Genomic DNA, 16,032 nt, shown 5'->3' on the forward strand with positions numbered 1-16,032 from the left:
GTTGTGCATGTACTTTCATATGTGTGGGTACATGTGAATATATGCATGTGTGTACTTACATGTGGAATCCTAAGGTTGATGTCAGGAATCACCTTTGAATGCTCTTCCACCTGAGACATTTTGAGGGAGCGTCTCAATCACACTCAGAGCTTGTGGGTATGGCCAGTCTTGCGAGCCAGCTTGCTTTGTTGCTGCCTTCTGAAGCTGGAATTACAAGTGGGCACCACACCCATATGTCATTTACATGGGTTTCTGGGGACCCAAACTCTAGTCCTCAGGCTTGCATGGTGAATACTTTTAACTCCTGAGCCATCTCTAAATCCTCAGGTCTTCATTACTTTAAGCACTGAGGATCCTACAGACCTTGGGCAGTATGGGGACAGAGAAGAAGAGGAGGGCATGCTGCCTGGCTGGCATCTGCTGCCTGGCTGGCATCTGCCGGATTCAGTAAGCAGGGGCATGAGCACAGGGATGGCTCCCAAAAGAGCTGTTGTTTGATAAGACCAAACTTGCCAAACCTAGGTGCCCAGAGACAGCTTCGTCCTGTGGGCAGCTCACTTTTCACAGCGTCACCTTCTCCCCTTGCCAACCCAAGCTGTGGAGAAACTCCCTGGTCCTGGGTCCACTCCATGCCTCTGGTAAGAATAATCAGATCCTTCTGGAAACCTATCGTGGTGGACAACAGAGAGTTCTGTGTGGTTGACCACATGAAGTAGGGCAGAAGGACACGTAGGATCTGAAGCGTTGCCTGGTGGAAGGCAGAACTCTGGCTACCCTTAGATGAGAGCGAGCCTGGGTGGGCAAGGGCCTCTCAGGTAGAGTCACACTCCAGTTTGGTTCAGGGCCATGTATGCTGAGGTACAGCCCATGAGATTAGGGGACTCAGTTTACCCCTCCAGCAAGTAAAGAAGCCATTGCTCAATGCATTGGGGGGAAGGGCTCCTCAATTCCCACCTTGCTCCCTGGTATCAGGCCAGCCTGGCTTTGTCACACCCACAGGCAGAGTAGCTCCCGGCCATGTCAGACAGCCAGGCAGCCCCAGATCACATGGTGAGGCTGGTATGGGGGCAGCAGGAAGCAGAGGTCCCTCAGGTGGCCTCTTTGGTCTCAGACAGCAGACTCACACAGCCAACCAGATCTTAGAGATCATGACTTGCTAGGTCCTTAGTGTCCTCCTCTCTGAGTGACAGGCAGAAACCATGTCCAGAGTCCAGACAGACCCACCATATCCAGGAATCATGAACCTTCCCAGATCAGAAGTCCCCAAAGAGGGTGGGGTGAGCAGTGGGAGAGAAGCTGGGGTTATCTGAGCAGTGTACAGGCCTCTCAGAATAAGTCACTGCCCTCCGGACATCGGGTCCCCAGTGATCCTAAAGAGGAAGCAAGAGTGACTGTGGCTGCCTTACAACCTCCAGTCTTGTAGCCCACTTGGGCAAAGTGAGGGCCTAGACCAGGTAAGGAAGTCACTCAGAGGCAGCATTCAACCAGCTTTCCTGCTGGGTAGCCCAGTAGCAGTCTCTTGTCTCTCCATCAGTCCCCCACCCAGGGTAGAAGGTGACCTGCAGAGCCATGCCATCAGAGGTGGCACGCTCAGCACTAGAGTGGGCGAGCTAAACTGGGCAGGTTGTGTATGGAACACCAAGCCTCCTCTGAGAGGCCCTCAGGTATGCCCGTTTGGTACAGAAGTGGCAATGACTCTGGGGTGGAGCTGTCCCCAGAAGTATGTCTGGCTGTCCCTTGGGAAGCCAGGTCCTCCTCCCATCTATTTTGTATGAGGGTGTGGCGGCTCATGATGGGTCTGGGCTGAAAGTAGATCAGAGTTCTCGACAGCCCTGGTAGGTCCCTCTCCCTGCCTGCACTGCCCCCAGTCCTCCCTCGCATCCTCTGTGGTCCCCGGTGCTAGTTTGTGTAACCACTGAGAGCATCGTCCCTATTGCAGTTTGTATCCCAAATCAAAGGCCCATCTCAAGTTAGATGTGGCGAGCAGGACATGGTGAGGACAGGCCTTTTAACTGATAGCTGCTATCGTTCTGTAGTCTGCCAGTTCTCCATCGGGTAGGCAGAAGGCTGGGCTTTGTAGGCCACATCCCTTCATCCCTGAGCTGGTTTCAAGGATTTGTACCCCCCCCCCAGTAGCTTTTAATGAGTTTAGACCAAAACATCAGCACATACACAGAGATGGAGGCCCCCACCAGTGACAGAGAGGCCCAGCAGCTAGAACCTCACCTCCCCGCAGCGACCCTGGCCTACCTGCCTCCCTCTAGCAGCACCCTCCCCAGGGACTGTGGGTGAGGAAGCTACCCAGGGACCACAGTGCCAGCTTCTGCAGACACCTTGTGGCCCTGTTCAGAGAAAGACCCTCTACATATGGCTGCAAAATGGATGTGGCCAGCCAAGGCCACAGCCATGAGGCTGGGTCCTTCTCATGGTCCCCAGCCCTCTTGCAGGTTGCCCTATCTGCTTGCGTGCATGCAGGTGGAATGCGAAGGGAGTGTGGGAATGGAAGACTTCATTGATTCCTTGTCTGCGCCTATGACAAGCCTGGGCGCAGATTACAGATCTGTGCCTCCTTCTGTATTGGCCTTGACCTTTCTCCACAGAGATCCCATTGTTTTAGTTGAAGGTGGGCGTCTGTCAGCAGTGGAAAGAGTGATGCATTAGAGGCCAGATCTCTGCTTGGAAGGAGCCGGAAGGCAGTGAGTGAGCTGGCACTTTCTTGGTGGGGTGACCCAGCTGGGAAGAGTGTCCTCATTGAATATGGAGTCTTAGATGGAGGAGTACTCTCATTAAGTGGATGACTTAAGTCACCCGACTCTGTGTGAGGTGTCCCAGCTGGCAGGGACCCTTGTCCACTTGTTCCCAACCTTTGTCCATTGGGACATGGGACTGGTAGAGAAGGGGCAGCCACTGACTCCACCTTGTTTGCTCTGGGAGGCAGCATCACCCCTGATAATATGGCGGGCTTCTATACGGTAGATGGGAAACTGAGTCTGCGGAGCCTATCTGAGCCCATGTGAAGACAGGACCAAGGCAGGAGTCGGGGCTGCCTCCTATCCCTGTTCTTGCCCTGCCACCTTCCTGACTCCTAGGTGGCCTGTGACCCTCAGCTGGGCAGGAAAGAATGGGAAGCCCAGAGAAAAGGGACCAGGAGGTGCATGCAGTCAAGGGAAGAGAGCCACATGGTTGCTCTCAGTCGTAAATGGGAGGCACAAGTCCGCTGCCCAAGCCTTTGCTGCACCCAGGCCCAGCTACATGTATGTATCTTGGTTGTGATCCCAGCAGCACAGTGGGAGCTATGAACCCCAAGAGCCCTATGCCCATCAGCCTGGGGTACAGATAGTGGGGGATCCAGAGAGGGTCAGGGTCTCAGGAGGTATTGTGTGTGTCTGTTCCTGCTCAGGCTGGACAGCCACTGCTTTACTAGAAAAAGCTGCAAGAGGGGTCACTCCCCACAGCCTCAGGGATGCGTCTGCCTACCTTCTAGATCCCTTCAGAAACCTTCCATCCATGAGCTAGTCTCTGCAGTACTGCATTGGCCGTGTGTATATCCAGCCCATGGAGCACAGAAGGGTTAAGCAGTCAAACCAACAGCCCAAGGAAGCTTTCTCTGGTAGAGCTAATTCTCCAAGGAAGAAGAGCCCCACAGAATGTCTCCTGTGGAGACAGAGGCACACCTCAGCTACCTGGGAGGAGGGAAGACTGGCCACAGCCCTGCTAGGGTGAATATGGTCCGTCCGTTTCCCCCCCCGCCCCCCGCTCCTTTCTCCTCCCCTAGTAAGATGCAGAGCCTGCAAGTCCACTCGCACTCCCATGTCCATGGGCTCTGCCAGCAAGCAGGCCCTGCCTGGGCCTCATGGCACCCACACTGTCCCTGACTTGACACTCAGCTTTGACTCACCAAGGATCAGAACTTCACTCCCCCACCCAATCCCGCCCCCCCACCTCTCCCATCAATCCTCAGAGTTCCAGGCACAGCCAGCCCATCCTCTTCTCAGAACATCATTCTAAGAGTCACATGACTTCACTTGGGAGCCAAGTTCCAAATGTTTGAAGTGTGTATGGCCCTGTCTTCTGTGGGCTATGATAGAGCAAAGGCAGAAGGGTAGATAGACGAGCAGGCAAGGTGGCCATGTGAATATGGCCAGGCCAGAGCCGCTCTGCCAGAACCAGCATAAGGACAAAAGGTGGTGTCCGTGCTTCACCTGCAGCCTTTGTAGGCTAAGGAGCTGGTCTGGCTGACACTGAACAGGAAGGCATTAGAGCTTTCACTCCCAAAGCAGGGGTGTTGGGTATCAGGTTCCACTCCTGTCTGCCAGATAGGCCTTCCAGGACCACACCTTACTTCATAGTGAGGGTTTATGGCCTTAAACCTGGAGGTGACTGGCTTAGGCTGTGCAAGGAGGAGTCCTGGTTCCCCAGCCTGCCCTTGACCTGTTGGGCTTTCCTTGTGTTCCTGGCTTACAAACACCCTGCTTCCCAGGCCTGGGCCAGAACTGGGCGATGTTGGCCATATATGCCTAACACCCCATTTCCTAGCCACTACCCTGTCCTCATCCTCATGAGCTGGCCTTCTGTGTGATTGCATCTCAGGCAATCAGGGTCTCTAGGCTAGGTCCCTCCTACCCAGAAATGCCACCACCCTAGACTTCCACCCCATGACCCCATGCACATGGAGGTGTGTTGTATGCTTGCCTTGGGCTCTTTCCTCTCGGGTCCCACAGGCCCCCTCTGCCCGTAACCCCACTCATGTGCAGGTGTGTTGTGTGCTTGCCTTGGGCTCTTCCCTCTCGGGTCCCACAGGGCCTCTTCCACACTTGGACTTCAGGGCCATGAGGGCAAGAGGAAGACACAACTGAACACAGAAAATGGCATCATCTACAGCAGGGAGGGGCTTTAGCAACTGCGGACAAGGACCAGCTATGTTCAGATGGCCCTGAGTAACTGTGGGGGCTGAAAAGTGGCATTGCCGACTTTGGTCACAGAGGGTAGTTGGGAGTTAAGCACACTTTGGCTTCTTGTGACCTCCAGTAAGCAGAATCCAGGAGCCAGAGAGCCTGGCTGGAGCCCTTGGTATCTGGAGTGGAGTCTAGGAGACCTCGTAGGCCACGTGGGCCAGAGGTGGGCAGCACAGCCCTTCTGGGTTACCCAGCAGCCCCAGGACTCTGCTGCTGCAGCCAGCATTGCATTTCCTCATCCATCCATCCTTCCTTCCTTCTCTTCTTCTATCTTCTCTCCTCTTCCTCGCCCTCCCCCTCCTCCCTTGAGGCTCTCATGGGTAGGCATACATGGGGCTGAGCTCCCAGGACCTGTCAACCTAGAGCTTCTATTGGGAGGAGAACATTGGCTGTCTGTGTGTAGGATGGTCCCCACCTCCCCCAACCTCCACTCAGCTATTCCAAGCACTCTACAAATATCACCCCTTATACCTAGTCACTAGCTACAAGCAGTGACTGATGGTTACTGTGGGCAGCAAGCCTTGCCTTGGTCACTTCTCTGCAGCTCTTCCCTGAGCTGGAGACTTGGTGGGCTCCACTATTCAGGGAAGCCAGCTTTCCTCTGGCACTTTCAGTCAGCATCATCTACAGCCCCATACTCCTAGGTCCCCACCCAGAAGCTTCCTCACTTGTTGCTGTCCCAGGTGATGGGATCAGCTGGTAGGCAAGACAGAACCAGAGAGAATATACATTTGAGCGCAGGGTATGCATGTGTTCATAGGCATGCGTGCATGTGGGAGCCAGAGGTCAGAGGTCAGCCTCAGATGCGTTCCTCAGGAGCCATCCTCCTTATTTTGAGGCAGGGTCTCTCCCTAGCTTAGGACTTTATAGATTTGGCTGTTATGGCCAGCCAGTGATCCCCACGGGATCCACTTGTCTCTGCCTCCCGAGTGAGTGCTGGGCTCCCGAGGCTCTGAGGGGGTGAGCTCAGGCTCTCATGGCCAAGAGTTTTTAACAAAGAGTGAGGAACTGCCAGGGAGGGTTTCTAGGAGCCTCCGTTGCTATGCAGAGAATGTGCATAGTTGCAGCCAAAGAGTGGTCACCCAGAGGACACTCTTCCTGAGTGGAATGTGACAAACCCCAGCCTGCGCAGTAGGGGTGGGGACACAGGGTGAGAGCAGAGCAGAGCCTTACAGAGGGCTTTCAGCAGGCTTGGGCTCAGCATTTGCCAGGACTGTGAAGAGGCCCGGTGTGGCCGGAGCCTTGTAGGTGTAAGAAGTGGAGAACAAGGGCTAGCAGCACAGGCCAGCAGGAACTGGGACTTAGGAGACCTGGCTGGCCTGTGAGATGCACCCCCCCCCCAGCACCTAGTGTGTTACAGTGCCCTTCAGAAGGCAGGCACCTCTAAAGGGCAGGCCAGGTGGAGTCAGAGGACTTGGGGATAGCTCTGCAAGGATGAAGCCTCCTGCTGAGCACGCTGAAGGAAGCTGCTGCGCCCCCCACTGGCCTGTGGGTATCAGCTATAGAGAGCGGTTGGCTCCTGGTGTGCACCTGACTTGCCTTGGGGCTGGAGTTTGGGGTGTCTGTTGATGTTGGCAAGGTTGGCACCGCCCCTCCCGTCTTGCGTGTCTGAGTGCAGGGGTGAATGAGAAGGAGTGGGAAGCGGGGCTGGTCAGCTGACTGACCGGAAAGGTTTAGGAAGGAAGAAGAGAGAGTGACAGGGTGGATGGATGATACCTAAGTAGGTGAGAGGATGGAGGGATACATGGCTGGATGGATGGGTGGATGGGTGGGTGGAGGGATACATGGATGGGTGGATGGGTGGATGGGTGGGTGGAGGGATACATGGATGGGTGGATGGGTGGGTAGAGGGAGGGATGGATGGGTGGATGGGTGGATGGGTGGGTAGAGGGATACATGGATGGGTGGATGGGTGGGTAGAGGGAGGGAGGGGTGGGTGGGTGGATGGGTGGTTGGGTGGATGGGTGGGTAGAGGGAGGGAGGGGTGGGTGGGTGGGTGAGTGGGTGGAGGGATACATGGCTGGCTGGCTGGCTGATACATGGACACATTGATGAATGGAGGAATGATTCATGGATACATGGATACGTAGATGAGTGACAGGTGGTTGGAGGGAAAGGGGGTGGACGGGCAGATGGGTAAGTTGAACGGTCAGGTCGGTGAAGGGAAGAAAACAGGGTAGTGTGACACTGGTGAATGATGGGCTGCACTTTCTGATGAGTCCTTCTAGACATTTGCACACATCCTCCCCTGACCACACTTACTGCAGGTGGGCCCATGGCCTGATGGGATAGCTGAGAGTAAACTGTAAACCCTGCCCCCAGCCTGTGTCGCTCAATCCTTAAGGAAACCGATGGTCCCGGTGGGACAGACCGACCATGTCTGGCACAACCCAGGTATATGAGAATCTTAGCTGAGTCACAAAGTGTACAGGGGACAAAGATGGGCTTTGGCTATAGACAAAAGCCCCCGAAACCATCGATACCCCAGGGACCTGCCCATTCCTGAATCCCACCTGGTCCTCTAGTCCAGCTGAAAAGACTATTTGGGATCAGGCCAATGGAAAAAAGGAGACCAAGGGTGGCTCTCTGGAAAGCCATTGGCCACCTAAGGAGGCTCAGGTTGTACCCCTAGCTAGAAAGCTGCGCAAGAGGAAGAGCTGGTCAGTGGACTTTTGAAGAACCTGTCCTTGGAAGCAGACAGACGATGCCAGGCAAAGCATCTTTGCTTGCCAGCACCTACCAGGCAACTCCAGAGCAGGGCCTGCCTTTGTGATTTTTCTAATTTCTAAGAGTAGCTGCAGTAAGATGGCTTCCACTTGGTCCACAGGGAAAGGCTTGGGAGGTGGCTGATCAGCTGTTCTCAGCTGACAGGCCCTGTTGAGGGTGAGGCTGTGAGGGCCCATGACCTGCTGAAGGCATTGTGAGTGGCCCAGTGGCTGGCTGCGGTTCCTCCCCCTGTGGCCTCTCCTCTTCCCAGGGCTGTTTCCAGCAGGTAGGTGACGTCATGGGCTGGTATGAACCTGTAAGAGCACACCCGCACCTTCTCACTGCTCCGGACTCCAAGTCCAGGCACCCACACAAGACCAGAGACACTCAGGCAGGGCCAACGATCTCATGTGTCCTAAAATGGAGCAAGCAGGCCCAGGGACACCCCAGCCACCTGCTAGCTTGCCTCCTGACACTTTCGGGCCACCTGGTCTGCCCTCCCAATCTTGACCTCTCTGTGGACGTACTGGAACACTCGCCCTGGTCTCAGATGATGCCTGACCACTTGCCCCCCTCTTTTATTCCTTTCAGAAGCCCCCCAGCACCCACACCATGAAGGAGGAGGCCTTTCTCCGGCGTCGCTTCTCGCTGTGTCCACCGGCCTCTACTCCACAGAAAACTGACCCCCGGAAACTCCCACGGAACCTGCTTCTGGGCTGTGAAAATGAGCTGGGACCCATAACCCCAGGTTGGTGAGCTGGCCATGGGGAGCTGGGGTCCTCCTGACTCTGCAGCTGTAAGAGCTTAGCCAGGGTCCCACCCCTCCAATACCTTTATGGCCAGTGAGAGTGACTCCCACACAAAGAGGACTGTGGGTTTAGTAGGCAAAGAAGGGCCAGGTTTGCTGCTGAGGGACTAAGTTACCTCAAACACTGGCTGTGGGGACAGGCACCTGGCCCCAGCCCTGCATTCCTGGCTAGGTGCCTGCAAGACCAGTTTCTGGGGCTCCGTTTACTTGTATACAAAATGGAGGCAACATCAATTCCTATGTCCTACTTCCAAGCAGTCCTGAATCCTGGGAGGGAACAGTTTGGTCCTTGCTACCTCCGTGCTACTTGCGGATAAAATTCTGGGTCCTGGAATATGGGCCCTACCACAAAGAACATTTTTGTGGCCTCTGCGCCTGTCCACCCAAAGCTGAGTCTGTGATGAGCCCTCTCTGCCCTGTGAGTGGCCGCTGGCGTTAGAGGACCTACCCCTTCTTTTCAGGGGTCCTTAAGGAGTGGAAGGTGGAATTGTCCTACTTTACAGCACTCCAGCCATGCCCCACCCCTCTGCCCTCTTCTCCCCCCAACCCCCACTGCTAGATACAGAGTGAAGAGGAGGCACCAACCCTTGGAGGAAGTGGGGGGGGGAGGGTGGGAGGTGCAGAGTCAACAGGGAGGGAGAGCTAGGAGTCACGTCATTAACAATCTTAGCTACCAGAGAGGGAAACTGAGGCCGTGGGGAGGGCACTCTAGACAGTCACTGGGATACAAGCAAGGTTGATGCCTAGTAGCCTGTAGCCCTCACTCACTCGTGCTGTAGGAACAGGGCGAGGGCAGGAGAGGAGGCGAGGACTGGGTGGCAGTGGGGAGGCAAGAAGGGCATGGGCGAGCCTCAGTTCATGAGCAGTTTCTGGAGGCTTGAGCTGTGGGCTAACTGACTGGGCAGTGCAGGGACAATGCCAGGCCCTCTTCAAGGAAGAGCTGACAGGTTCCAGGAGCAGGGGTGTGGACAGGATATGTGTGGCAGCAAAGAGAATAATGGCTGCTGACCTGTCTGCACTGATGTGACACCCCTGCCGTCTAGGGTGCTTTGGATCTCAGCCTCTCCCCGCCCAGGATGCATCTTCCCACATGTGGCCTCTGAGAGTGGACAGCTGCCTCCCTGTCACCAAGGCCTGAGTCACGGGGCTGTCCAGGCAGAGAGCAGGAGCTCCTGAGGCCCAATCACATGAGGGCCAGTCACCACACTGGGGTGTTAGGTGACCTCAGTGGCTGCTGCTTTCTGGCCTGTGGGTAGACCTATTTCCTCAGGTCACCTTCCTGACTTTTCTGCAGAGAATACTCCCAGTGCTCAGCTCCGCCCAGCCCTTCCCAGAGCTCCTGGGAGGTGGTCCACAGAGCCCCCAGCCTCCCAGCCATTTCTCCCACTCATACCCATGCCTAGCCTGTGACTTCAGCAGGAAGAGTTTCACCCCACCACTGACTCACAGCCTCTGTTATTAACCTCAGGCCCACTTCCCCCCACGCAGCCCCCAGTAGCCAGATCACACCCATGCTGGCTTTGGGCCACCCCCCCCACCATCAAATCACTCTTTCAAGCTGCAGAGTCCAGGGAGGCAGGGCAGGAGTCCAGGCACCAAGCCTCCCTCCCACCTCTTCAGCTAATCCGGGGCAAGACTATGGGACTACCAGAGTCCTGCATTTTGAACTGCAGTGTGCCTCTCTGGACCTAGATGCCATGCAAGGGCCTAAGCCACACCCCGCTGGCCCAGCTGCCCTCCCCTCGTGTCCACAAGCTCCTCCCCGGTTTCCTTTCTGTGGTTGTGAGGGCCTGGCCTGGAACCCCTGGGACCCTTTATTGAAGCCCATTGCACTTCTCAGGGCCACACCACTCTACTGGCTTCCTGCCCTTCCCAGGCAGCCGTCAGGGCACTCTCGCCTCTCTGAGAAGTCCTGCCTACCCATTGTCTTCCAGGGAGGGACATGGAGTCCAACGGCCCATCCCCACCCAGAGATGAAGAACCCCTGACCCCAGGCTCTGCCACGAAGGTGCCACCGGTAAGAGCCTGGCTATGGGAGGATGGGAGATGGGGGGGTCGGGTGGGAGGGGAGAGCCTAGGTCAAGGGACAGCGGGGTACTGACAGCCTGTAGTCCCCACACTCACGCAGAAAAGCCTCAACACCCAGGCTGTGTCCTTGCTGCGTGGGGTTCATCCAGCTGTCTCTCTTGTTTTATTAGGTGCTTAGTATAGCCCAGGGGAACCCGAGAAAGGATGTGTGCCAGCCAGGACTATTTGGGGAGTAGAAAGTACCCATGAAAGGAAGCCCCTCTGCTTAGGGGAAACCTTCTCAGCGATTAGGCCTGCATTCCCCCTTCCACACTGTGCGGTTCCCTCTGCAGCCACTTCCTGGTGGTTCCTATTCCTTAGCTGTAGTAAACAGTTGCCCTGGGTACCCGGGTGCATGTGTGTCCGGGTATAGTCCTCTACGGACTTTACAGATGCTAAGGTAGCTATGGACTTCTAGAACATTCTGCGCTTAATGCTTAAAGAACTGCCAAAGTCCTGTGCCCTTGGTGAGCACCAGCAGGCCATGGGTGGCCCTCCCACAGTCCTCTCTAGCAAGCACTGGTGGTTTTTATTCTGTTTCTCACTATAGCCTTCCTGATTGGCATCTCAGTATGGCTGGGTTTCCCTGTTGACTCAGATCTGTGTGGCATCATGTGCGTCTTCCCGGGGGCAGCTGGTGGGGTGGGCTATCTGTCGAGTCTTTCACCTGTCTCCTGATTGGCTTGTCTGTCTTTTTCCTGTTGAGTTGTAAGCAGTCTTTTCTATATTCTGAATCCGTGGCCTTTCTCAAATGTGTGGTTTATAAATACTTTCTCTCATCTGGAGGTTGTTCCAAAGTACAGTTTAATCTTTTTCTTTTTAAAGATTTATTTATTTATTTATTATGCATACAGTGCTCTGCCTGCCAGTACAACTGCAGGCCAGAAGAGGACATATTATAGATGGTTGTGAGCCACCACATGGCCACTGGGAATTGAACTCAGGACTTCCGGAGGAGCAGTCAGTGCTCTTAACCTCTGAGCCATCTCTCCAGCCCTGTACAGTTTAATCTCATTTTATTACATGTGTATATGTGTCTGGTGTGTGTAGTTTGCATGGTATGTGTGGTGTATGTGCATGCGTGTCGAGACCTGAAGCTGATAGCAGGTGTCTTTCTCCATTGCTCCATTGCTCTCCGCTCCTTTTTTTTTTTTTTTTTTTTTTTTTTTTTGAGGCATGGTCTCTCCCTCAATCCAGAGCTCACCAATTCTGGCTACGCTTGCTAGCCAGCTTGCTCCAGAATCCCAACTCTACCTCAATTGTTGGGATTACAGGTGGCTACACGTCTGTCCTGCTTTTACGTGCCTTGTTTCTGGGTATCCAGACTCCAGCCTCCATACTTGCATGTCAATTGCTTTATTCACTGAGCATCCAATTCCAGCTTTTAAGACATTTTTTTTAAGGCCTCGGAGTTCCAGGAAGATTTCAAAATCCCCAGTTCTAAGGGACCCTCCCATTTCCTAGGTGTTCCTGTGTGGCCTGGTATACATAGGGACACGAGATTGACTTGAGGTGGGGCGGGGGCACTCTGGTATGTAGGCAGCATGCCAAGCATGGCCTTCAGGAGGAATACTCTCAGCAGTGATCAGCAGCCTCCACACTGACCTGACTGCTTCCCATAATGCCCTTGGCCTTGCCTCCCAGAATGCAGTGGCTGCTCTGTCCCAGGACCCCAGCTTGCCTCCCTTCTTCCTCTGTGGCCTAAAACAAGCACCGCTGGTTCAGCCCAGTGTGACGAAAAGCTGGGTGGCAGAGGTCATTCTCAGGGCTGTAAAGAGTGGGGCTCTTTTGCGGGAGGGCGGGGCGGGGCGGGGTAGTGGTTAGAGTCCTTTTATTTTGTGTGTGGCTGTTTTACCTGCACGCATGTGTATGCAGCACCTGCATGCCTGGTGTCCGCAGAGCCTAGAAGAAGATGTCAGATCCTCTGGAACTGGAGTTAGGGATGGTTGTTAGCCACCATGTAGATGCTAGGAATCAACCCAGGGTCCTTTAAAGGGCTGTTACCCACTGAGCCACATCTTCCTGTAAAACAGTGTTTTAACTGGGCTGGAGACATGGCTCAGTCATTACAGGCTAGGCTCACAACCAAAATAGTGTTTTAATTTAAACCATTGGTTGATTCGTCCCTCTCTTCATAGTTCTTGACAAACACCAGCTGCTAGTCTGAGCAGGGGCTGCACTGGCCTCCTGCAAGTCTGCTCTGACAAACAGCTGACCACAGAACTGGCTGCAGGGCTGGAACTATCCAAGCCCTGGACAAGTCAAGGGCGCATGTCACCACCAGTGTGGTCAGAGCTGTCCTCCTCCTGGGCAGACTTCTGGAACTGAGGAAGAGAAATGTGTACCGACCACAGGGAAGAGCAGGCCAAGCTGGGGAGCAGTCTTCAGAGTCGCTCCCCGCCTCGCCCCCCCCAGGCCGTGTCCCTAGCGGCCTGCTCCCTGCCACACACATTATTCTTCATCCTCAGCTCAAAGACTGCTTTTGAGCCGAGGCCCCTGGCACTCCCTCTGGTGATCTGGAATGTTCTTACGTGGCTTAAGAGGTTGGAGCTCTGAAGGGGGAGCACCAGGTTCAATCCCAGCTTGCCTCTTTAGTGGCTGCATGACCGTGGTAAGCTTCCGAGCCTTGCTGTGGAATATTCGGTCCCCTTCTCTGCAGGACAACGTATAATACTTAGTGGCCTGAGCTGTTGTGATCGGTTTGTTTGTCTTTGAGACAGGGTCTCACTGTGTGGCCCTGTCTGGCCTGGAATTCATTATGTAGACCAGGCTAGCCTCCAGCTCAGAGAGCTCAGCAGTCTCTTTGCCTTCTGAGTGCAATGGCTTCCTCACTTGCTGGAGGGGTAAAGCTGTTCTGTTTAATATGCGTGTATAGGCCAGTGAGATGGCTCGGCAGGTAAGGCACTTACCATAGTGCACGATCAGCTGAGTTTGATCCCCGCAACCCACACTGGAGGAGAGAACCTATTCCTGCAAGACATCTTTGACCTACACACACACACACACACACACACACACACACACACACACACCCCACACACAAATAGATGAATAATGTTTAAACAGTAATTACATGAGTATAGATGTACCCACCAACAGAAAACCCCACACACCCTCACAGCTTCCCTCTCTGCACCTTTGGGCCCCATCCATCTCTCAGAGCCAAGCACAGTCATCCTTACTTCCTTAGGTCACAGTCTATCACTTTGGGGAAGTCGAGGCACCATGAACCTGAAGCACTAGTCACGGATGCCCACGGTCAAGGCAGAGAGCAGCTGACTACTACAAGTCCTCAAGCTCGGCGTACTCTGCTTTCCATTCAGCCCATGACGTGGTGCCGACCGCATTCAGGGCGGGCCTTCCCACCTCAGTGGACCCAGCTAAGAAAGTCACAGGCCAACCTATGATCCAGAGAGCCCCTCACTGAGACCGTCTTCCCAGGCGATTCTGTGTTCTGTCCAGTCGGACGATTAAAATTAGCTCTCAATATAATTTTCACATCACAAAATATTATTTGACCTTTTTTTTTTCAGACACTTCAGTTTGTTCCGTGTAGGAGAGTGGGCTATGTCAGATGATAGCCACACTTTGGGTTTTTTGGTTTGGTTTGGTTTGGTTTGGTTTGGGTTTTCGAGACAGGGCTTCTCTGTGTATTCTTGGCTGTCCTGGACTTGCTTTGTAGACCAAGGTGCACACTTTGGGTTTTAAATGAATGTGTTCATTAAGCATTTAGCAAGCGTACAAGAACACACGTAGGTAGCCAGTAGACAGAAGCAGTGGGCAGCAAAATACCATCAGATGAGGAGTTTGCAGCACCCAGTAGAAGTGACTAGGGTAGCCTGATTGTGAGAGTGAACAAGGGGACTGCTGGCCTCACAGCATCCACAGAAATTGCCTGGGAAAGTTGAGGAAGTCAGCTGGAGTTCCCAGCTGTGCCTTCTGTCCATAGCTGAGTTCTGACTTCTTGTCCCCACTGTGGGCTCTTGTTACATTGTGGTTGGAACAATGGTAGCTCCCTCCATTAGGAGCGGTCACCTTCCAGCTCTTCTCAAGGGTACAGTACTTGAATTCTTTAGGACTACTGTCTTCCCTCCCTGTCACAGGGGGGGAGTTGGGGAGGGGCAGCCATCCTTAGACCGGAGGCCTTGGAGGGCACTGAGGCAAACATGCATAGTTTGAACCGGGGTGGGTTACTTCCTTGTTCCCAGAGCCAACCTCTCTCTCAGTGAGTCCCAGTGCACAGGACATCACCAGGATCATGCACAGCACACCTGTGGGATCCAGGGGCACACCAACAGGTGGCATGCAGGATTCAGGGCACAGTTTGCCATCCATGTTCTGGCCCCACACCCCAAACCTCGCTTTCTCCATCTATAGGACTCTGTCTCCTTCTAGCTTTGTGATGCATAGATTACTATTCTGGGTCCAGGAAGTGAGCTGTGGGCCCAAGCTCAGGTGTTTGGCTCCCACGTGTAGCCTCAAGCAAGGCCTCAACACTGACCCTCCAGACATATAGCCCCCAGAGCCAGTGGCATCCCCACCAATCTCCTTGTTGGCTCTGCCCAGAGATGAGCCCCTCGTGGGGGCCAATGAGTGGCATTGTGTGCTTGGAGCTGAGACAGTCTAGGATCTTGTCACCACCATGCCCTAACTGCCATCAAAATGCTCTTTTGCAAACCCCACCATATTACTTTTCTCATTGCTGAGACAAAATGCCGGATAAAGGCACCTTACGGGAAGAAGAATTTATTTTGACTCATAGCTCAAGAGCATAGCCCACCGTGGTCGGGGCGGGGAAGGCACGGCTGCAGGAGCCGAGGCAGTCAGTCTTATTGTACCCACATCCAGGAGGCAGAGATGAATGCTGGTGCTCAGTTCGCTTTCCCATTTTTGTTCATTCTGGGGACCCTAGCTTTCTGCTGCCCTGACACCCTCCCCAACACCATGTTCTCTCTCTCTCTCTTATAGGCTGAGTACAGGCTATGCAACGGATCTGACAAGGAATGTACCTCCCCAACGACCAGGGTCTCCAAGAAGGACACTCTCAAGGTGGGCCTGGCCCAGGGCAAGGACAGAGGAAACACCCACACCTGCTACATCCTCCTTTCCCTGTGCCTTGCTGGCCATGGGATGACCTGGGGCAGGCCATGCTCCCTCTGACCCACTTCTGCTCTGGTCACAGGCACAGAAGGAAAGCTACCGACAGGAGAAGAAGCGGGCCACGAAGCAGCTGTTTAGTGCCCTGACGGACCCCAGTGTGGTCATCATGGCTGACAGCCTGAAGGTAGGCAGGTGCTGCTCGCTCACAGGGGCTCCTGTAGGCTGGGACATCTGTGGCACTTGGGAGACAAGTCTTTTAAGTATTTGTCACTACAGAGTTGTCTGAGTGGCTCCCGACTCCTGTAACAAATAACTCTACACCAAAGCGGACTCCTCATAGGTCTGGAGGCCAGTGTCCAAGTCGAGGCGCTGTGAGGACCACACTCCCCAGGGAGC

The 16,032-nt window shown here is 54.4% G+C and overlaps 1 protein-coding gene across 1 annotated transcript in view; it reads left to right on the forward strand.

Moving 5' to 3' along the window:
- The window catches only part of OSBPL5 (oxysterol binding protein like 5), a 54,329-nt gene that overhangs the window by 17,965 nt on the left and 20,332 nt on the right, over positions 1 to 16,032 (forward strand). Inside the window, exons 2-5 of the mRNA XM_084770343.1 lie at positions 8,253 to 8,409; positions 10,404 to 10,486; positions 15,505 to 15,585; positions 15,719 to 15,820. Coding sequence (XP_084626469.1) covers positions 8,274 to 8,409; positions 10,404 to 10,486; positions 15,505 to 15,585; positions 15,719 to 15,820 — 402 coding nt within the window. The 5' untranslated portion in view covers positions 8,253 to 8,273. The remainder of the gene's footprint in view (positions 1 to 8,252; positions 8,410 to 10,403; positions 10,487 to 15,504; positions 15,586 to 15,718; positions 15,821 to 16,032) is intronic.

Source organism: Acomys minous, assembly GCF_964271855.1.
Source record: "Acomys minous genome assembly, chromosome: 2".
In the NCBI taxonomy this organism is placed as follows: domain Eukaryota; kingdom Metazoa; phylum Chordata; class Mammalia; order Rodentia; family Muridae; genus Acomys; species Acomys minous.